Source organism: Chelonus insularis, unplaced genomic scaffold (assembly GCF_013357705.1).
Source record: "Chelonus insularis isolate UGA/USDA-ARS -01 unplaced genomic scaffold, ASM1335770v1 contig_131_pilon, whole genome shotgun sequence".
Classification (NCBI taxonomy): domain Eukaryota; kingdom Metazoa; phylum Arthropoda; class Insecta; order Hymenoptera; family Braconidae; genus Chelonus; species Chelonus insularis.
Window position 1 is genome coordinate 1,245,157 of NW_023276372.1, and position 24,626 is coordinate 1,269,782.

General features: G+C 34.0%; 1 protein-coding gene across 3 annotated transcripts in view; it reads left to right on the top strand.

The window, feature by feature from the left end:
- sv (shaven) overlaps positions 1 to 24,626 on the top strand; it is an 85,218-nt gene that overhangs the window by 6,283 nt on the left and 54,309 nt on the right. The window contains exons 1-3 of one of the 3 annotated variants that reach the window (XM_035094945.1): positions 5,109 to 5,723; positions 19,863 to 20,159; positions 22,416 to 22,445. In XM_035094945.1, the coding sequence (XP_034950836.1) occupies positions 19,958 to 20,159; positions 22,416 to 22,445 (232 nt within the window). In that variant the 5' untranslated portion in view covers positions 5,109 to 5,723; positions 19,863 to 19,957. Of the gene's footprint in view, positions 1 to 5,108; positions 5,724 to 19,862; positions 20,160 to 22,415; positions 22,446 to 24,626 lie in introns of those variants that run through there. The other 2 variants (XM_035094944.1, XM_035094946.1) reach the window with 2 other exon arrangements.

The following is a 24,626-nucleotide window of genomic DNA, read 5'->3' on the forward strand; positions in this document are numbered from 1 at the left end:
TTTTATATTTAAATTGCCCTTTTGATAGCAAGAATAAATTTATCATTTGATATCTTGATCCGACCTACATGAAAGAGTTGAGGGTTCTGCGGTTTTTTGCTATTCTGTCGGTAAAGGTAAAAGAAATTAATCGGTTAAATGGTTAATTCACTGATTTTTAAATCATCAAATAATTATTACCTTTTTTTAGTGTGGTAATTTAAACAATTTAGGGAAAATAATTTATTCATTCGAATATTTTTTTTGAAGTAATTAATCTTTTTTATTTATTTATTAATATTCTTTAATTAGAATTATATTCTTATTAGAAGATTTCCATTAGGAAGTTATTGTAATGGGGTAGTAATTTTGTCATACACCGAACCACCAAAGAAAACAATTCCAGACTTATGTCTTGGTATAAACAATTAAACTAAAAACACCCATGACAAAAATAGATATTTAAATGAATATATAAAATATAGATAGATAAGATTTTTACAAAATTGTAAAAAAAAAAAATAATTTAATTATAAACAATCAATGGGGATGGAAAATTTATCGTGTGGACACTAAATGCACCAAAACTAATTTTTAAAACATACTTTAAAATTATTTTTATTTGAGAGATGAGTAATGTTGGCAATCTTTACACATATTAACTCATTTCCACCATCATCATCCTTCCAAATCGTTGTGGTTTTTTACCCCAAAGATTTGGATTGATTTTTGTAAATAATTAGTACTTAGAAAAGTGAGAATAAAGGTCTAGACTCTACACTAAATTTTCCGGTAGCGTTAAAAATTAAGAGCAAAGCCGCCTGCACGGTTACTTCTGCTGTGTAATTTCGTGTTATTTTCTCATTACCCCGAAGACTTTGGAACGAATACTGTTGCTGATAGAATTATATATCACTGAAGCTTCGTATCATGATCACAATGATATACACTATTTAATTACTCTGCAAAACTTATTGTATCATTATCTCCAAAAAAAAAAAGCAATAAATAAATCTGTTATCAACTTGATATAAAAGGCTAAAGTTTGAGATTGAAAAATATATAAATTAATTATCTACAACTATATGAGAGGCAGGTGGGAGTTCAGACACTTTGAAGTCTAGAAAAAATGAGGAGAAATTGAAAAAAAATAATCTATTACATCTGAATGTTTGAAAAAGCAGTCAAGATCTTCAGTAGCACCTGCTGATGACTGCACCGGTTCTTTCTCGATCTTTCATTTATTCTTAGGATGTTGGCATGATCTACTTACTTAAAAAAAAAAGGTTTAGAATTTTTTTTTTGAATTTAATTAAAAACATCTTTGCATATAAAATTATTTTAAAACCACTTAATGAATTTTGGAGTCAATAATTGATGCCTTGAGACACAAATTAGTTTGATGAATCAGTTTGTTTGCCACGAAGATTATACCCTAGTATATTTTAACATCCTCACGACAGTGCCACGCGCAAGGAGATTTTATTGCTGCTAGGCACTAATCAATGTGTTCACAGAAATGGCCTGAAGACTCATGTCAACGTGCTCTGATAGAAGAATTTATTTGGCGAGAATAAATACATTTATTAAAAATTTTTCCTGCATTTTTCTGATACAAATAAATATTATTATTTTATGTAATGCATTATATAATACTTTTGACTTCAACATTTACAGAAAAGAATAATTATTTTGTTATTTTATTCATTGCTAAGTCATCATAAAGACAATATTATCATCTAACATTGTAAGTTCAATCACAGTATTTGGGTAAAAAAAAAAAAATATTTGTTAACAGCTAGAAAATAATTCATTTGATTTTTTTTTCAACTAACATATTTATTAACTGCTAATAAATTATGTTACATTCAAAGAAATCCTTCTATCAGAGTGAAAAAAGAAGAATAGTGGATGTTAATTTATACGAAGACAAGAATAAGAGCGTAATAAATTGAAAGATCAAGTCTTCATGATGATTAAAGTGTGCATTAACATGAAAATGTAATTGCCGAGTTATTGTGATGTCGATAGGAATTAATTATTCAGAAAGAGGGTACGTGAGATACGGTAATGAGAGTAGATCTTGTTAAAAGTCAACTCGTTGAGGGTCTGACATTAGACTTGTTATAGCGTCAGGTGCCCGGAACCGTTGACGCGGCCGTTACCGATGGCAAAGGGAAGAAAAAGTGTAGCTCAAGGGAACCCTACCTTGGTACGTGCTCGCGCCCGCAATAATAATGTATGCCATTAATAAGAATGCGGTCGAAATGAGTTGTGTGCGTGTCTTGTCTCTCTTTCTCGAGGAATACCCCTGGAGAATGGCGCGCACTTAAGAACCATGTGCTTTGCCAAGGGTGAAGGGCGTTTAACGGTTAGAAGTCACTTTTCGGGGTGAATTCGAGCACCAGCTGATTCTAACATGTGTTTCCCGCGCTCGTTGCCAGTCTCGATAGTCCATTAACTGTCTAACAGACGTCTTAAAGGTATTTAACTAACGTATCTCTATTTTTTTTATACTGTTACAATATTTGGTATTTTTTTTGGGGTGTTTTCTCAGCGTTTATTGACTTTGCATATACGATCCAGGTGCTTTTTAATTGCTTCTCTATCAATTTTTCACATGATTAATCACCATTATTACTACACCTGCTGTAGTATTAGTATTCATTCATCGAATGCCCATCGAATAATTAATTTAAAGACTCGAAATTCATTTAATCTTTTGATAGCTTTTTATTTATGGATTTGATAAATAAATGGAGCATATAATGAGTGAAAAATTTTTGCTACAGAAGAAAATGTTTTTTTAATTAATTACAAGAATTTTAAAAGTGTTTTATAATGTCATATTGGAATAATTTGAAGTGCATTACATACTTTTAGTGCATTTAAATAACTCACCACCATTTGTTCTGTCATTAAAAGATTTTTTCTATTGTTAAATATATTCCATTAAAGATTTATTGATGAAAAATTATGATTACAAATATTATTTAAAAAAAAGAACGATTTTTGGTTTGAAAAAAATTTATTTTTGAATTTAAAATATTTAAAAAAAAAAAGTTCTTTCATTATAATTGTCATAAAAAAAATGATAATATCAAAATCCATTAAATAAAATAATAATTATACGGATTTTATAAAAAATATTTAATGTAAATTTAAAAGTAATTAATTTTACGGTTCATTCCTTTTCAAATTAATTAATTACTCAAAATAATCACCAATTTTATTATTTAATAAATAATTAATTTTGTTTGTTATTTAAAGTAATACTTAGTAGACAATGTCATGAGGAGAACAGTTGAAATAACATCTCAATGTACTTCAAAAGTGTTGGCGTCATTGAGGGCCCATTAAGGGCCGAGGCAATGATCTCTGAGCAACATAAATATTAGAAGGGAAAAGAAGATGTCGATATAAGGGTATAATGTTAAAGTTGCACCTTACGTTGGACGTAACAGGTGCCCCAGCTGGTTTGGAGTGCGACGGCAAGTGCATCGCGAATGTGGGGCGTAGACACTTGGGTATTAGAATTGTTGCAGACTGGCTGTTGACCGGTAAAGTGTGAAGGGTGCATAACATAACTATTTACGTAAAGCAGAATATTTATAAACGTGCAAGAGCTCATTTTAAAAAATTGTACGTTCGTTGAACTGTTGCACAGCCGTTAAATTGATAATTTATTACAATTTATGTACGATAAGAATAATTAATAATTTTTAAAAAGCACCATATTTATAAATAATTACCATTTATAATTTTATTTTTTTTTTGGCATTCCGATTGATACGTATCACATTTGAACCCCTCGAAATAAAAAATAAAGAGCTGAATTTTTCGGCAATTAACAGTGGGAAAAATTAAAGATGTAAATTTAAAATGAGATGGGGTAGGTGAGTTTAGTGGACGATTGGACGTGGTTTGTCAGGGGTTAAAAATCGTCATGGGGATCGCTTTTGTCTGAAAGGGGAAAAACATTTCACACGGCTCGGATACGCATACTTGATTACATACATTGGTTACACGCGTTTACATACAGGCGTTGATTTATATGCTTGAGTTAATAAATTGTCGGGGTGTAACAATTACTAAAGTTCAATTCATTCCGCGGACAGGATCGTAATATGTGCAGACACCGCGATTCCGTTATTGTTATACTCCGGAGTCAAGTGCATCTGTGACTGCTTTGGCTGTCAATGGAACACACTTGGACAGTGATAGCTTGGATAGCAGCTCTGCTTCGTGAAGAAAAAGAAAGTGATGCATTTATCGTATTTTTTTAATACTTTAATCTTGATATCAATTTTTGCCATGACTGTTTTTAAAAAATCCATGGCTCCAAGTACACATTAGTTCTTCATAACTATCAGAGAAATAATGTTGAGGGTTAAAAAAAGATTATACCAAAAGAAAAAATTTTATATCAAGATGTTTTTCACTGTGGGTCAATTGTGTTGATTGTTAATAAATCATCAACTTCAAAGGTAGAAATATAAACTTATAGAAATATGATCTTTCAGATCAATTAAATCAAAAGGATCTTCAACTGTGAGCCTGTCAGTACCATCCTACTTACTGAACCTGCTAGGTTCAAGGTGGTACGTTGCTGGTAGCACCTGTTGGATTTAGGGGGTTGAACTCTTAACCAGAGTCTTCGTTCTCTGTCTAGGAAGAAACAAAAAGAAGGATAAATATACAAAGTTAAGGCGGGTTAGTAAAAATGTATTTTTTCTGATAATGTAAATATCTAAAAGGATGGTGGGGATATTATTTTCTTGTCCCTACTCTTAGGTAGCTAGTTGGAGAACATACTCTCAAATTTCCCCCTTCTGTTGACGTTGTTGTTATTGTTGTTGTGGGGGTCCTGAGTGAGTGGGGAAAAAAGAGATGGATAAAGTTGAAGCTTCGTGATGAAGAAAAGAGGGAGTTGGAGATGGACTTGAGAGTGAGAGCAAGTGAGAAGGAGCTGTGTCAGTTCACCTGGCGGGGAGGTAGGCGGCGGCGAAGGAGGAAAAGGTGGTGAAGGGTATCGAGGAGCAGGAGGGAGGTTAAGCTAAGCGGAGGTGAAGCGCGACCGGCCCTCTCTGCGCGAGGGGCCCGAGCTAGTCCAGTCCGGGACAGCACGCCTCCTGCTGCACGCTCCATGAGGTTCATGCAGCCTAGATTTCCGCCACGAGTCTCTATCCCGCGTCTACTTCGTACCTGGTAGGCTGGTGAGACTCTAGACCAAAACACTTGGAGACTGTAGTGCGCTCTATCAGTAGTCACTCATGCTCTTGATCATCATACTGAATTAAGAGCATTGAGCTTTACGACTGAACACGCTTCGTGGACTGTGACTGTGCGCCCGACCGGACCACCTCAATCAGTTGGTGCGAATCTAAGAAACCGAATCCGACGGACCGCGAAAACCTCGTTTTACCGCCTACGCGAGTGCAGGTGACAAACTAATTATTATTGACTACTTTTGTGCTTCAAATAGACACTTGTTTATGTGATGTGTTGAACCATTTATTGGATTTTACATTCATCATCACGTCTGTCTGGTTTTTATAAAATTCATTGTGACACTCATTATGTATCAATCATCCAATCTTCATTCAGTGCTTGATGAAGACCAAGTGCATTAATGTGACTAACTCTTGAGTGCCAAAGTGTGTAGTGTTTAAGACTGGAAGAGATTTCAACGCCTCATTCTAAAATATCCTAGGGTATCCATACCCTAAATCATCATTTTCTAAGTGAGTTTCTTTTATTTTACTATCACCAACAGCTATCCCCCTAGATAGATGTGTTCATTTTTTTTTATTCATCTAAAAGAGTTTTGGCGGGAACGTTGAATAACTTGGAACACCTTCCAACATCTTGGAAGACTTATCAGACAGTTGGGATATATTTCCTTCCAACAATGTCTGCTGCTGTTAGACCTTATTATTGGACAATTTTTCAACCCTTAAAAAATAATTCCTAATCGCAGTTGGGGTGGAAGGGCATCTGCTGATATGTTTCCTAGCACTCCTTTCGAGACAACTGCAACGTCTTAAAGCAGTTGTCCGATGTCAGGTGGCTTATATTATTAGGGGTAAAAGTTGCTTACTTCCGAGGGTTCTTGATACATTTACACCAACATATTTAGATATATATACACAAACACAAGCCTAAAGGAAAGGGATGCTATTGCCAGACGTGTCCAATGTGTCGTCGTAACGATCACCAGACGTCTTGGTAGAACGAGTTCCGACCGGAAGTGGCAAATTGTTAAGAAAGCATTTTACCTCCTTTCATTTTTTCCCTGACATTCAATCTTAATTATAACTAATAATCACTAGATTTATCATAAGAAAACATTTTAGGTAAAAAATGGATCATTTCTTATTCAAAAAAAAATGGATCATTAGATGATTAGATGAGGTTTAAGTTCATGACTAATGACGAGAAACTCACCGGTACTTTAGACTCTATAACAATCCGTCCGCCTTTACTATCCCTGAAGTCAAACAAGAAAACGTCTCATCGAAGAAGAAACAAACCGGTTCGATGAAAAAGCTCTACGGTCACACCTTGGGGGCTTCCTCCTTCGCTCCTATGCACCAACTCCTATCTTAAGTTCAAACTATTCACTGCTATATTGCTTCTTCCATGTGAGGGGGAAGTAAAGGATAAAAATGACAAGAGAAATTGGAGAAAAAGATAGAGTAGACAACACTTAACGCAACGACAGCGTAACGATAATCACCTTACTTACGGTAAATACGTCGAGGACTATTATAATAGCGCGAATATATTGGCCTATCATGCTTGGACTCTGGTATCTTTACGGGTCATTCTGGCTCGCGTGACGCTCAGCTTCAGGACGTAGTCTACCTCCTGTTGCTTACGGCATATCTTTAGACCAAGCAGAAGAAATAGTTGATGAAAATTAGCTTAAGTTTTAGGATGAATGGTTGGATTTTGGAAGGAAGATCCTGGTCAGAAGTCAAGGATGATGCTGTTGATGATCAGAGTTACAGGGTGATTTTGTTTTGTTTATTAATACAAGTATCGAGTTGTCGGATGGTTAATTGCGTGGCTCTTCTGGTTATACAGTTAACTGAGGTAGAAAAGAGCGAAGAGAGGAATGAAGAGACTGAGAGAGAGAAAGAGACTAGGCCCCCTGTACACTTCATATCGTTCAGCCTTAGTTCTGCGTGTGCAAGTAGCTCGAATCTATTTATAGTCTACTGCACTCTCGCATGCTTGTCCAGTTGTGTTGGTGCATTCAGGAGACAAGGATAGTCTTAGTAGAAGGCATAGAAGTGAGACTTGTGCTCTCGACTTCAACGTGCCACACCTGGCCCCGATTGCATCCTACCTATCTATTCTACTTACGAACGAATAAGTGTAGATACTCCACCCAAGTCCGCAAACTCGACTGTAACTTTGCGTTCTCCAGTTCTAATTTACTTTATGCTCAATTGTAAATACATTTGAATTTTTATTAATAATCTTTGGAATCAATGTGTATCGTTACTTTGATCAGAAATTTTGTATTCTTGTCATCATTTATTCTTCATTCTTCCTCATAATAAAATTTTGCTTGCAATTTGGGTTATTTAATTATTTATTTGTATTTTAATTATTAATAATTATTCTTTTTTTTTATTAACATATTATATTATAATAAGTCAATATTGATAATGATGGAATAATAAAAAAAACATTAAGTATGAAATAAATATTTAAATACAAGTGACATTAGATGAATTTTAGCTGATTCCAATAGACGAGCCTACAAACACTTATTTGTCTTTCTACAAGCCTATCGCCTTAAAGTTTCATTTTTTTTTTCTTTTTCTAATTATTATCAACCCTAACTGCTTTGTTACATGTATTCAGTTTCAAACACTTTCCTACTCTCTACCTTTCTCATTCTCATATTGTCTCAATTTTTCATACACTCCATTCCTTTATCAAATAATGCCATATCAATATAAGCCTATTCTGAAGCTTCAAGAATTACCATGTCAATTTTTCGATTTTATTAGTAGAAAAAAATATCACTTGTTTACAGTAAATGTCTTTTCCAGAGCACATTAGCAAAGAAAAGCCATTCTTTTTTTCGCTGTGTTGAATGTTTATAAATGAACACAGGAATATTATAATAAAAAAGTCATTTCTATGAAGCAAAAAATAAAATAAAGTCATCAGTAAAGATTTCTCTCGATACAAAATTACGCCAAGAATTTAAAGAATTTTTCCAGCTATCTAATAGTGCTAAGGATCGATCTCGTGCACCTGTTGCACTGATCGTTTGATATCAATGGTCAGCATGCATGTGGGCACACTTTTTCTTTAGCAAACACAAAGATAAAATACAACATAGTGTGTTCATACACATTAAAACATATGCATATGTATAATATGTTAAACCTGTTTTTCTTGACGTCTCGTGAGTAGTGCATGATGATATTCAGCACATATTGGTTAAATGTAGTCATCTGTATCAATCAGAAAAGAGCCATAGATGCTCATTTAACTGAGTAAACATCAAACACCTTTTCTTGTTGGATTTCATCAATATATCTGTTACAATATATTCCATTCCAATCCTAGCTTCTATCTTGCGAATGAATAATCATCAACGCCACCAACGAATTGATATCAGTCATTTAATCCATCATCAATAACTATCAAGTATTTTTGATTAATTATCCCTGCCAATGGATTAAATTATCTGCTAATTCGAATATTTTCATTGTTAGCTAATATTCACTTAGATATTTAGAATTTTTTGAGCAAAATTCCGTGGGAAAGTGAACGAATAGTAGTGAATGAGTTAGGTATGCAAAGAAAAGGCAGAGCACGATGTGTGCGATGAGTGCAGCTAACTGGTGTGCATCAGGTGCTCCATACCAGAGGACCTTGTGCGTACACAATCCAGCACTTAGCAGCTTTGTCACTTGTTGTATTCTCTTCTATTTCTATTTATTCCCAGAAAGGATACATGTTTAAACCTAACTTTTATATTTACCCGGTTAATTGTAAGCAAATGTTGACATGAAACTTGATGATAGAGAAATAAATATTGACCTAAAATCTCAATCATTCCATTATCAAATAAATACCACACTCAACATGTCAACAGTCTAATTTGATAATTGGAATATTACCAAGCAGGAAGTGCAGCAACAAGTTATATTGATACGGTTAAAATACCAGGTCTCCAACCCCATCAACAACAGGTGCTATTTAACCGGATATTTAAACATTTATTGCCAACGTCACTTCAGGAAATATCAACGGGTAAAAATAAATAGCATGTAATAGTCCAGTGAGACAAAGAGTAGATGACAAAATAACAAGTTGGGTATCAGGTGTAAGTTGAGGGTAAAGGACGAGATAGTCCATTGCTCTCTTTGAAGGCACGTGAGCTCTCTTGAACGTTATAGATGATCAGGAACGCGTCAATTGAGTATCGCGTGGCATGCAATGGGGCGGGTCGAGATCTATCTCTCAAATCTCTAACTTGAACAAGCTCTAGACATGTTCTCTTGTCTATCGTTATAAACATATACTCTATTTCATATTTTTTTCTATCCATTTCACTATTCCGTTAGCAGAAAAAAAACTATAATATCACGGGAAATTGGTTAAAAGTGCATTCAATGATGGTAAAAGCTTCTCAATAAGTCATCTCAATTGAATTTGAAATGTTCAAGAGAGAACGTGACTTGCAAATTTAATGTTAAGTCCAACGATTAAGTCGAGACTTTTACTGATTTTATCAAGTGGATTAAAAAAAATCAATTCTACATTTAATTTATCGCGATTTCTTTGCACTTTCTTGGGTATTTTTTAAACATAAGATAAATAAAGATAATAAAAGTGGCATTGGTGGTTATTAGATGTAGAATATTTGAAAGTTATGAATCATCAGAATGACTAGTCTCTAGCTTATTGCGAGTTATTCACAAATTTACTGCAGCTTAGTCGCTCGTAACAAGGTGCCGTTGGACACGTTCTTTCACACATGGTACGCACCATTGCGCTACGACCTAACTACTACGCGGCTTGTTTAACAATCATTATTTGCGAGCTCAGGTTATCCAAGATCACAATCAGATCAGATCGAATCTTTCGTTAAAGAAAGCAAGAGAGAGAGAGAGAGAGAGCTGGAGAAAAAGAGAAATTGCGACGCATTGTGTTCTCCCTCGAGCTACAACTAAAGGGTCTACATAAACCACCTGGTTCATCTTTAACTATCTTTCTTTATACCGCTCTGGAAATAGCAAACAGAAGTTTAATTAGTTTTGTTTGGATATTATTTATACTGACACATTAATAGCTTTAATAAATGCTCAGTTGATTATTTTATTTTATTTGCAAAGTCTAAATCAGTTACAGTTATTGATGGGATGAGGAAAAAAAATACTAGTGACCCCAAGTGTCAATATGTGAATCATGTGCTAACTTTAGAGACAAAATACTTGTCAGGGACTTTAATGTTAATATTAATTGTTGCCATGACTGTTTTTTAAGAAATCCATGGCTTCAAGTACACATTAATTATTAAAAAATATCAGAAAAATAATATTATGGATTAGAAAAGGATTTAAACCGAAAGAAAAAATTGAGAATATTAAAAGAGACTTTGAAAGTGGTGAGAATGATCTAAACGATAAATTGTAGAGTGTAGAATTTTTTTTTTATAAAAAATAATTAAAAATATAACAGTCGTGTTTTATGTTGAAAATAAATTTTTGTTTGTTTAAAAAGGAGATAGAAGAATACCACATATGTTCTCGCAACAACATTATAAATGTCTTACAACCTCCACAAGTCACTTTATGCTCTTATACAATTCCACCAGAACCAACTACTTGTCCTTTTTCTCTCATGTTACCCTTTGCTTTCAATTTTATGTTAACAGGAGGGTGGGAACGATAAAATAACACCTCGTTTTCTAAGATTCAGTGCTTGGAATTCAGTTTAATATTGGATCCATAAATTCTAGTATTTTTCATTCAATTCTTCCGAAGGGAAAATAATTCATAGAAAAATAAATAAACATAGACGATATTATTTTTATTGAAAATGGTGGGAATTTGAAGTAACAAAAAAATTTAACCGTCAAAACAAATGAATTCATGCTTATCGTTGAACTTTTAAATATGTATCCGGTGGTGGAAGGAGAAGTTTATCATTAAAGTTTTTCCAACTCATTCCACCTAGAATACACTTGAAATAATATAATACCTTCGAACAATATACCTGTATGACACACGAAAAAGTCAAATAACCTAATTTTCTTTCAATTACTCATGGCAATCTGTCGAGCGGAAGTCGTCTGAATGAAAAAGCAAAAGTTAAGTGAGAAAGAGATAGGAGTAGAAAAAAAAAGGGAATTTTTACGTCCGTTGGGAGCATCCGGTGCGGGGGACCAGTGACGCAATGGTGAGAGTTTTTAAAGACAGGACTCACAAGTCTTATTTATTTAGTCCTTGACAATAATTCCAAGTAATACTGTTTGCTATAAACAATTTGCTACCAGTGCTAATTCTTTTAAATAATAAACAAAAAAATATATTAATTGAAAAGTTCGCAATGAAATATTTTATTGAATTTAAATACAAGTGACATTAGATTGATTCTTACTTTTATTAACCAAGGGTGCAAAGTATGACATTCTGACACGGGTGTAAAATTGCATTCTAAGACAAGGGGAAGGGTGGCAAACACCCAAGTGAGAATATTTTACTTTGTTTTGACTAAAAATGATGTTTGTTGTCTATTTTAAGGTTAGAAAAGGGACGTATTCTGCTTGCGCATGCGCAGACTGATTTTAGTTTTTTTATGCGGGATAGAATACGTCGTTTTGCGACCTAAAAACAGGGAGCAAAATTGAATTTTGAACGAGGGTATGAGAAAATTTTTTTTTTGATTATTTTAAGTAACCATCAGAACTGCATCTATGAAACAAATGTTACCATATCAATTCAAAAAAAATAATTCATGGCAACTATTTGCAATTTTGATTTTATTGAAAACTGGTGAGCTTTTATCATGCTCTGAATGCTGTCAGTGAAGAATATTTTCAATCATAAGTCAAACTAAATAAAGTATCCACCTTGGTAATGATTATACTTATAATGATTATAGACTTGTTAAATAGTTATCTAGGATGAATAAAGTTGATGTATATTGTGAAGCAGTGTAGCTGAGTTATAAGTAAAGAATGAGTGGAAATCTGAAGAGGTAAAGTGAATATTGTGGGAGCTCTGGACAAGTAGTAGTCTCGATAAAAACCTTGTCGACTTCCTGTGCCACCCGCCATCGTCCAAGGTCACTTTGTTACGTTCTTGTGCGGGTTCCCTTCTTCATGTTGTTGCCGCTAAGTCACGTACTTATATCGGGATCGCACTCTGCTATCTCTTGGTAATCAGTTTGGCCTACCAAGGTTATCAGAAAGCACTACCCGAATATGTGGCACTTGAATTTATGACTCTTCCAAGTCTTCCTAGGTTGTCTGTCATCCCACACCAACATGATTGTCCTTTTTTTCATCCTTTATTTAACTTGAAGTATGCTACATTTTGATTTAATACTTTATGAATGAAATGTCGGCTAAAGCAATTGGTCATGGCTACTGATAGTTTTTTCGTTGTAAAACAAGGTCTTCTTTGACTGAGAGTCTTTTCTTTGTCTTTGATGATTTTAAATTTTATTTTATGGCTTGTGAAACTCAATCATAGAGTCAATTGACAGGCTTATTTCAATGGAGGATTGCAAACGAATACGTTGTAAATAGCAGTGTGAGAGACAGAGTTAAGTTAGTTGGTGTTCAGAATGAGCGAGAAGATGAAATGAATCGGAAGAGGTGAGGTCGACAAAAAGAGTAAATTCTCAACGACTTTCCCATGAACTGAGAGGACGAGGGGAAAAGGATATTCCAGGACCAATCAATTGTATACGCCGGTCTCTTTTAGTTTCCTTTTGTCCTTTCTCTCTATCTTTCTCTCTCTCTCTTCTTCTGTTTTGTTTCTTTACCGCGTAATAATTTTCATTTTTTCTCATTATTTTTTTCATCGACTTCTTTGTTTTTTTTCTTTTTTTTTTTCTTTGGATTTATAAAAGATTAGAGAGAAAAAATGAACCTCACATATCTCAATACAAACATATTTCTTTAACGCTATAATTTCACACGACCACAGAATAAGAAATCGATCAGTAGTTGTTGTATTGAGTTATAAATAGTCTTGGCTCAAAGGCAATCAATGAGAAATGTTAGCGATTAAACTCTTCCATTTGTATTCCAAGTGCGTGCGATGCGAAGATCGTGAAAGTGCAAGAAACCATGAGTGAATCGTGTCGAAGGAAGATGCTTGAGGCTTATCAGGTCTAGGTATCCTAGTTCTTTAAATGTATAAGTCGTTTATTCATTGAAATATGTCATGCAGACGAGGGTGGGCGGACACTTGAATGTTGGAGAAGTGTTGGACTGGATCAGCAACTTCTTGAGGATCATGGGCGCCAGTTTAGTATACTCGGAAGTGCATTTATGTCATCAATGTTGTTGCTTTCCATAGATGACAAATCATTGATAAAAGAGTCTTTTAAACTAGAGTTCAAATATACAGGGAATAAAAATAATGACGTATTTCAATGACACCATCATATTCAGCGTAAAAAACTGACAATCACAGTGAATGTTTATACATCTAGTAAATTATAATTAAGTATTAAAAAAATACCTGAGACTTGGGAATGAATAAATATTTCATCCAGCTTACATAGCATTGATATCACTAGAATTTTTAATCATGATCACACGAAATTAGTGGATTGGTTTTGGTATGAAGCAAGTTCCGGTTGTTGGCAACAAAAAACAAGTTGAATAAATTAAACTATGACAAATAGAACGATAAGCACGACTCTTTATTCATAAAAAGTAATTCAATAAAAAGGTGGAGATGGCAAAGCCATCATTATAGTATCAAAGTTGTCTTTAGGAAGGGATTTAATACAGTTATGCGTATAATCTAGACAATTATCCACCTGATCGGAACCAATTGTTGCTATCCGCCCGAGCACAATGATGAATTCTGGACCATAGAGTTGATTTATTTACCGTTATCATATAGATAGCACCTGGTATCTTGGTACGACTCTTGGGAAAATAATATCAAATTACTAAAGTATTTGTTATACGTGCAATTTAGAGTTTTACATGTCTATTTTGAAGCTCAAGACAAGTTGTAATTCGTATTTAAGGTATTCGAAGCGTATCGAAGGCAAGTCCATAAATTACCAAGTTGGCAGCTCGCTACGTTACGAATTTATCGTGTATGAACATCTTTCCGGCAAGCTACTGTCGATATTCTCATCTATATAAGTAATGGAATGACATGCAAAGGAAAGTCTCTCCATCCATGCGCTAACGATTAATTGAATGTCTCCGGTAATACTAAGATCAAGTATCTAGAAATTACACTTGCATTCTCGTACACTGCATTCGTACTGATTAATTTCTTGGCTATTTTTAATGTAACATATGATAAAAATTTATGTGCCAATAACAAACAAAATTTTAAAAATATAATAATCTAAAATTATAATACCGATCAAGACAAGAGTAAATTCTTGCTAGAGTGGTTCAAGTCTACACCTACGTGCCAACTTTTACCTCGATCTAAGTCCACGCATTGCAGTTACTACGGATAAAAGCATACAAGTTACCTCTGATAAAACCCCTCCTCTCTTCTCTTGTGTATCCCAGATATACAAGAGTACCATTTACTCCCATGAAATTGCGAAATTGTACAACTATTACTATGTATCCGACAACACTGTCCAGAAGTCTACGTTGTTTTAGATGCCATCAAGTATTTTTCATCAACTTTTGTCATAACACCTTTTTTATTTTAAAAAATAATCACATTTAATTGATACCAAGTTTTTTGATACATTTAATAAAAACATATAAATAAATGCGATTTTTTTATAAACAAAAAAAAGCACGTCTTGCAATGCTTACTGAAGTATTTAACGAACTTCAAATGTTTGAAGCATATTGACTGGACTCATATCACTATTCTATAAATAAAAACTCGACTATGATTATTAAAATCCACTAACACATTCACCAAGTACAGTAATAACAGAGGAGAGCTTTGATCAGAGTATAATCATCTATAAGAAAAAAATAATATTGAAGATTATATTATAGTATAAAGCAAGTGAGTATTTTCTCTAATCAATCAATTAAGCGTCATTTAATAGAAATATAAGCAACGTTTAGAGGTTTTTTATAGCTGAATTAGAAGTCGAAGGATTTATGTAGATTTGTTGGATGTAAATACGAGCTGAGGAAGAATGAATAGCTGGGAGAGTCCAGGTGCTGCCCGCGTGCCGATCGCCGGCGACGAGAGGCCAAGGGGGAGAGAAAGTCCTCTTGAGAGCAGCCGTTATACCTGCCGACCACTCTCACCAGTCGCAGGACAAGAGAAGAGGCATCTTCTTGAAGGGATTAGTTGATGGCACGTGCCACAGCTACAGGTGTTTCTTTTTTCTTTTGGTGTTGTCCTCAACACCACTTGAATACAAAACCTCCATCATCACCATCATCATCAACACTCTGATAATCAAACTTCATTATCACTCTTCCAATGATCATTCCTACCTACCCAAAAGTCTAATCAAGTCTCGTGGCTTATCACACAAATGAATCATTCAAAAAAATATTACTTGGTGTTGCTTGACAAAAATCAAATGACTATAGATCTTGCTTTCTTATCTTTCTTGTCTCTTTGCCATGCTCCAATAGCTTGAAGTGATTTTTCTTCATTAATAAGACACAGTGTGGCGCTGGATTACCGGTCTGGTCTCGTCGTTAGTTACATACGATGTATATGCATACTCTAGCCACCATCCAGGGGGTTAATGCTCCATCGTGTGCGCGTAATACAAGATGTATGTATACAGACAACTGGTAAGGTACCAAGAGCCAAGCGTAATCAGACGACCGATGCTTACAACGAATGAATATTCTTCGCAAACCTAGTATGGATATCGGGGTTAATGAGTAAAGAGATAAGACATTTTTCTCTTACTATATATTACTTACCAAACGAGTCTTACACTTATTTCACATCAACCTTATGTTCCACACATTCGAGAGAAAAAAAATGTTATTCAAATGAAACTTCACACATTAGTTTTATAATAAAAATCATTTTTTTTTCTATGGAGATTATCTTCTAGATTATTTTGCAATCGATTGGATTGTTTTACATGGAAAAGAGTCTTCATAAAACAAATGCTACCAACTATTTAAGTTTGATGTTTACTTTGAAGATCATGAGAAAGATATTTTTGATTAATAAACATGCTGCTAGTGATCCTTGAAAATTCCTCAAGTGCAAGGGAAAATATTTCCGAAGTTTACTGCAAAGAATTCTTGGCAGGATCGTTAGTTTATGAACCGAAGAGTTACATAATGTATTGACTAAAGTCTTCTCACGAAAGTCAGATTTTTTTTATTTTAACAAACGTACAGTCTCTCTTCTGTCTTGCATTTATACTTGGGTATTCTAAGGATATATACAGTAGCTTTAGCAATTTCTCGATGCACATTGTCACGCGTTGTTAAGCTTTGAGTGGTGCTATTACGTTGAGATGGAGGGAATCAGGCAAAAGCAAGGTTGAAAGAGAGGGCGAAGGCATGTCCAGCATCAGTAGCTCCTATCTGTCTAGTTTAACTAGTACTCTGTGTACACATTTAGCTTATTACTATTTACGTAACAATTCTTTGCTTTGTCATGTTTGATTTCTTACCTATGATTCATTAATTTCTCAATTTGTCGCTGTTTTTTATTGCCAATTATTTTAAATTGTGCTACATTTAGATAAAAATATGCTGTAAACAAGTAATATTTATTCCATTTCATAAAATCAACGTATTCTATTCCGCATGAAAAGACCAAAATTCGTTTGCGCATGCGCAGACAGAATTCGTCACTTTGCTAACCTTAAAACAGACAACAAACATCAATTTTGGACGATGATACCCCTTGCCTTTACCTTGGGATGCAATTTTACACCTAGGTCAGAATATCATACTTTCCGCCCTTGTTTAATAATCTGCTGTTTTTTGTACTCGATTATTTTGAGTATAATTATCTAAGTATTGGTTTCTTCTGTTTCATTGAATTTTAAAGATCCATTGTGTCTTTGAAAGTAAGAATTAATCTAATATCACTCATCATAATTTTGAACCAAATGTAAAAATACGTTGTTCAAACGGAATTCAGTAAAATCTTTAATTGCGAATATTCCAAATTTTATTTATTACTCGAATTAAATTTTTTTCTCAATGTAATGAAAGCAACTCATTGAAGATAGGAAAATGATTTTCTCCATTTAATTAAGATAACCCATTCTCGTGGAGTAAGAAAATGAATTAATTTACTGGTGGATCATGTCTAGTCTAATTTTATTCGAAAGTAGAAATTTCATATCACGAATAATTAAATAAACTTTTATCTGATAATTAAGAAACCAGTTAAAACGTTATCTTGTTTATGACTAATACTGGTATTATTTGTAGCAAAATAATACTTTTTTTCTCCAATTATATCGACAAAAAAGCACGTCATTTAGAAGTAAAAATAAAATTTATAGATCCACAAGGGAGAGTAAAACTGGTAACAATTTGTAAATTGTCTATCGTTTACACTTGGGTGGCCTTGAAAAATATATTTTCAATGATTTTCAGAATTCCAATAGCGATTTTCCCATGAAGTAGCTGTGTTGATAGGGTTTGCAGGGGTAGTTAGCAAAATACCCAACGTTCAGTGGTCATAAACAATTGTTGAACGATGCGTATAGTCTGTAAACGGGTTGTCTTGACCACTTGGACTCCCACGGTGGAGGACCGAGAACGAGAATCCGAGGCGGGTGTGCTTGAACTAAGAAAAGCAAAGGAGAAGAAGAGGAGTAAAAAGAGTATGGAGAGGATAGAGGGCAAGTCTTTATACGTCGTTCAACTCGCTCGTTTTCGCTTACTTCAAGCTCATTTTATCTTTCTTTCTCCTTTATATTCACTTATACTCCGCTTACTCACCCACTTAAACTTATCCGTCCAAGACTTAACTTACGAGCCGGAGGGGGCCTGGACGTTTTCGCTCTTACCCAACGCGCAATCTCACCGACGTTTACGCTGTATACTCGCTACATTCCATCTTCCATTAACTGAGCAGTGGCTGATCTACGAGACGGAGCAAATAGCAAAGAATAACGCTTCCAAACTCCCTAATCAGCCTATGCTCGAGTCGTAATATGTAGCCTAAGAATATATATATTCTCTGCTGGAAATCAGTAACTTTGCACGAAAAATAAATCATTATAGTTGAAAATTTATTGGTAATAAAATTTTTTACGATTATTTTTAGATAAAAGTATTGGAAAAATAATAAATTAATTATTTTTATAAACAATAATTGAAAATGAATTATTTATTGGTATGTTTAAGTCGTTTTAGATCATTTTTGTCAGTTTCTAAGGTAATTTTAAATACTTCAATACTAGGATTGTAAAGTATGAAAAAAATACCTATATTTCGAGTCGGGATATTTTTAGTAATAGTAAAAATAGAGTAAATAGTTTTTCTCCGCATAGTTTAGTATAAAATATAAGTAATACAATTTTTTATGTTGGTAAATCAAGAATTGGAATGGAAGAAATGCAATAAATAACAAATAAAACTTGATGATAAGTATAATAAAATAAACAAGAATTTACTTTTTTCTTTTCTCCACTGATACTCTGATCTCACTTGTTTTTCTATACGTTCATAAATAATTTACAGCCTACACTACCAGTGTATAGTGATGTTAGATTGAAGATTAAAGCTTTTTTTTTTTTAACAGGAAATTTTTTTCTATATTTTACCGAATTTTTATTCTCTCTCCGTCTTTAACCACAGGATGCTAAAATTTTTCTCGTTGTCATCAGAAGAAAAACAGATTCTTCAGTCATGAGTCAACGTTTTTACGTAGACCGCGGTTGGGTTTCTGTTAGATGAGAATAGAGAAGTAGTGTGGGACAAGAAATGAGTGAGAAAACTGGATCAAAATAATGTTGGTTATTCCATAAAATGTTGGTCTCAATACTGAAATCGAGTCAATTGATTTCCGGTAAGCGGAGTAAACGGTAGCTCTGTTTCCACTTTTAAATTATACCTCATTCATCCTTTCATTCATTTGCTCGGACTGTGTCTTGAACCGACAACGGTCCTGCGTCCTCGTAATAAGCAAAAAAGATCTCCCAAGAAAGCCCATTACTACTCCATCAAGAGTAGGGACGAAGAAATTATCCACTTGGAAGATAAAAAGCGTAGCAAAGTCAATTTCACCTTGGGACCACCGTAGTTATTTTTATCCTATGGGATTACCACGAGTATGTGTAAATGTGTAAAAGAACCTTTAGTTGCTACATCAGCTTACAAAACTTTATTTCCATGACGAATTAAGTCGTTCATTAAAAATCTCTGCCCAAATTTTTCAATCTCAGTCATCTCAATCCAATCTGATTTATTTAATCCAATTATTATTTTAAATTATAATGAATTACGTTTCAATTTTTTTTTTTTGGTATTTATTTAAAAATGATGGGAACTTTCTAATTAAGTTTTCCCAAACTCGTGTAAATTCCTCTATCAATCATATCTGCACTCGTCTTTTCGTAGCTCCCCTGATTCGACCATCTTTCTAACAGCGTAAATTAAAATATAGAACAATTATATATTCATTATTCCCTAAAAATTGATCTAGAGCCTAAATTATGTATTTTTACTTTACTTTTTTATTTAAATAACAAATTACTAAATGATACTTTATTTACAGGAGAAATTAATTCCAAAGGACGATTGGTGTCCTTGGCCACTTGGTGGCCTAGAAGTCGTTAGCGATCCAAAGAGTAAGACACGAGGACTCGTGCTATGATCAGCATGGAGTTACCAGGGCATACGACGCAGCACGGCGCACTTCACCTCGGGGTCGGCGTGCCCGTCAACCCTGGAGATCCAGCTGGCAGCGCGTTAGCTGCCATTCACTCTCATCACCAAGATTCCCTGACACTTCAGCACCACAATCACAGTGGCACCTCATCTGGAGGTATGCATGAGGAGACTAAGAAAAAACGTAAGTTTCTTCTTACGAATCCGATCAATTGTTTGTAATAAATTATTCATTAGATGATAAATAATTGCAAAAAATGACATATTAAACTCATTAAACGATCAATTGATTTATTCTGAAGAATTAACTACGGTTATTATCATCATCATCATCAACTCCTAAGTAGCTCTTAAAATAAGATTGATGGAATACATGTTTTCTGAGCTCTGGAAGTATTTTTACATCATCCTATCACATAAGTTATCATGTTTTTTTGAAGGCAATATGTAGAAAGAATAGCTCAAGTGATAAATAACCTGATCATGGTCTTGGATGAAGAGATGAGTATGTTACAAGGTAATTGATCTCCTTCTTGTCTGTTTCCGAATGAATGCCAGGTTTCTAAAGAAGTCGTTCGCCTGCGGCTCCTTTAAAGCCGTGTAGACGTGATTTATGTAACTGCCCCTGAGGCGACAATCAACAGCAATAAAACCTAGTGTACGATGTCAATCAGAGTAACACATAAGAGATGAGTGGATTAACTCCTCAGACCTCCCACGAATTGAAACACCACGTGTCCAATTATCCAAATGTATTAGTTCAATTAACGAATTACAAGAAACTGGAGAAAGCTTTTCTGCTTATATATTCATCAACAATCATCATTCTGACTTTAATATTCCACTACTGACATGCTGATGATGATTACAAAACGTCCAAGTTACCAGAGATACCAGACAAAGACTTCTACAGTGGTAAAAACGTGAAAGACAGCTTTGTTAGGTTCAAACAATCGCGTTAGCACAGGAGGAAGGTGGAACACAAGTCGCACGAGCTTCCTTATAAATGCCCTGTTACATTAGGAAAAACACCACGTGGGGTCCGAGGAGATCGTTAAATTACATGATTTTAAATAATGCTGGTAACAAGTTAATCCAATTGTTGACAGGCCACACACATTCAGTTGGTTTTGTATTATTTAAATTAATAATATATATTTTTTAACAAGTCATTACCTTTATAAAGGAAACCGTGATAGAATATATCTTTTTAATCTCCAACCATGATCACATACATACACACACTATTATTTCCTACAATAAACCTTTTGTTGCATTAATTACATATATGAATGCATCTATAAAAGCATTTCAATGTTTAATTGCATTAAGACTAGAATTTCCACAAATGAACAATATTCTATTGGAATTAATTATTTTTATTTCTATAAAAAAAACTGGTTGCTCATTGTATCTATAGAAATGAACAAATTGTTTATCAATAAATAATTCATAATAAATTATTATTAGTAGTAGGGTTGATAATTAATTTATCGGTATTTTTGATCGAGTAGAAAACTACAATAACAACAAAAATGGCGGTTACGTTAAATGACAAAATAATAATAGTTTTGGAATAATTTTTTTTTTTACATTTGTAAATCATTGATGACCTTATGACTCTTTGGAAAAATATTCATTGATATCTGTTTTATTGAGAGAAAAAAAAAATTATCTCGTGATATTTATATTCAATTTTTACATCACCTCGTCAGTTACAATCAAATACTGTAGACATAATTGTCGACTCGATACACCTTGCAATAGTCAACGATTATCTCCGATCGAGCGTGTCTGCCAAGTTGCATTAATTTGTAATTAATGCCTATGCGCGAGAGTTTCGAGACAACGTGGACGGTGGAAGGATTGAGGCTATGGGTATTCCTGAGTCCATAATCTTTGTATGTAGTACATATATACATATATAAGATACGTAACACGTTTAGATCGAACACCGATGTAAGTTAGCTAGTTCACCGACCTTAGATGACTGGAACTCTGGTAATTTCATCGCTTTACTATCTCAATCATGGAGCATAGAAAATACTCTTTCAGACAGAAATAAATTTTTAATCGATTTATTTATTTGAAATTGAAAAATAATTGTCAAGTTGTAAGTGAGTTGATAGCTAAAATGTGTTCACTAAGTAATATATTCTGTTTATATTTATACTAAAGCATCTTAGGGCAAGATAGAGGTCTTTATTTATGGGGTTAAATAAAGGAACATTGCAAGATGCCGCGATACCAAGGTCCTACGTACAAATAGGTTGCCATACAGGTTCACATCCAGAGCTCTGGCATGCACCAGTCGTCATAAACTAACACGCCCTAGACTCATCCCCTTCTCTCATTTATATTTTATGTATCACATAATGTCTTATTAAAAAATATTATATCTTAATAGCATCAAGTTGATAAAAAATTATTTATTTTTCAGATGATGGAAGTCATGGTATGAACCAGGATGGTAAGTGAAATTACATCAAATTATTTTATTATATTATTTTATAATTTATAACAAAGCATATAACATATATATGGAATGAGATTACAAATGAATCTTATTGCAATTCATGTTGTGCTTCATCACAAAAGACTTGTCTAGGTACTTTGTACTCAACAATTGCGTGTGCACCCGAGTGCCATATCTTCTATCTAGTCATCGCTTTCGCGTATAAAATGAGAGAAAGAAAAGGACAACGAGCACGCGAGGAAGTTGAGTAACGATCTTCTGATGTCCCTTTGACTCTCACAATCGACATCGAGTCCGAACAATGTTTATTAAACGTCCAAGTATACCGGTATAATGCAATACATTGCTAATGCTACAATCATGTTGATGTTTTTGGTGAATACGAGTTTTGCTTGAATGAAAAAAGACTCAAATAAAATAGAGACAAAAATGGAATGATTGGAAGGACAAGTTGGAGAACTGATAGCGTAGTTTATTAACGAGCATTGTAGACTGTTTGATCAAGTAAAACGATCCACTCCCAGCTTGTTTATCTCATTATTCCGTTATGATATCTCTGAAATAATTAACTGCATACTGTACTGGTTGACTTAGGTATCTTCCAGATTACCCACCAAGGTCTGTTGATGTTTTGATCAACATGGCTATTAATATTGACTTTATTTTCATTTACCTAGTGACATTAAAAGTAGGATAGAATTAATACAAACCATGTGAACTAGACCGCAATGTCTGCATTTCTCATATAAAAGCAAACAAAAGCAGAAAGTGAAAAGGATTGTGGTCGTAACTCCCACGAACTTGCAGCTATGTTAGATGATGGTTTCGTTATTATGTTTATATGTCTTCCCAAGTGCAAGAGTTGGTAATTTATGCCGAATTACCTGCCAAGAGGTGGCAGAAGAATAGAAATGAAAAAAAGTATTGTTGAATAAAAATTGCACATTTATATACCAGTGGCCATGGGTGATTGTCAGAGTTGAAAGGGTTAAATGTGTTAAGAAGGTGTGAGAGACACACCTCAGGCTCAGCTGGATCATGCTCAATATTCAACAGGTATTTACATTCGCAAATTGTTTACGTCAGATCATGATGAAATCTGTCAGAGTTTCATTTAGCTTCAAGCTCCAACTGCTGCAGTTTTGGACCCAACATTCCCTCGAGGCTTCAACTTATCTCACTTCACTTCTCCACTTATAGCAACACCAATGTTATTCATCGTTTCTACCTTTGCCACATGTGTAATTATATGCAGAATAACTTTCAGGAAGTCTTGAGATTTTGGTGTTAAGGTACAAAATGAAGCAGGAGAAAATATAATATAAGTTGATGGTTGGAAGAGAAGACATAACAGGTGTGTGATGTATAATCAGCTAAGAAGATCACGTGCTAGTATTTCTACTTTATTTGCTGAAGTTTATTACAAGTTATTAATACCTCATCTCTTACGTATTGTATCTGCATAACATTTGTTGATGTATAATAAGCAGATAATATACTTTTAGAAATAACATGTTGGAAAAGTGGTCAAGGAATAGATTCCTATTTGCTATCTTGGTCAGGACTTTATCGTTGTCAATTCGTTTTAGGACTGTATAACATCCCACACGATAGGTAAATAAGTACATGTAGGTATCGATTGAGACCACGCCTGACTTGGGTGATTTGTATTATGCTAAATAATCAGCACGATGTTGAAGAATATACGCGATTGAGAATTATAATCCTCTTGGTTATGCCAAGTCTACATTAACCCACGTGTCCAATCGTAATAACGGAAAGTTGTCGCTGGAGAAGCTTAAAAAAATGAATAATAAACTTTAAGAAAGAAGTGCAATTTGATACGCGATCGAGATTCTCATGATTCGATATGCTTTGCTGTTGAGATTATAAAGTCGATTGTACACTCTGTCGTTGTGTTAAATGTGCACTCATATCGATTTGTTCTAGACTCATGCTAAGATTACAGTGCGTGTGACTTGGATGATCGTGAATTATCAGCGAACGTGTCAACTTGATCCTTTTTATTTATTCCTATCGCTAATACATTCTAAAATAAATTTACATCTCCATCCATTTGCCAATGAATTCTAGAAATTGTTATATTCATACCTAAATGACCATCGCAAGAAGAATCATAAGCCTCAGAAATTTAATTAATTAATTAAAAAAATT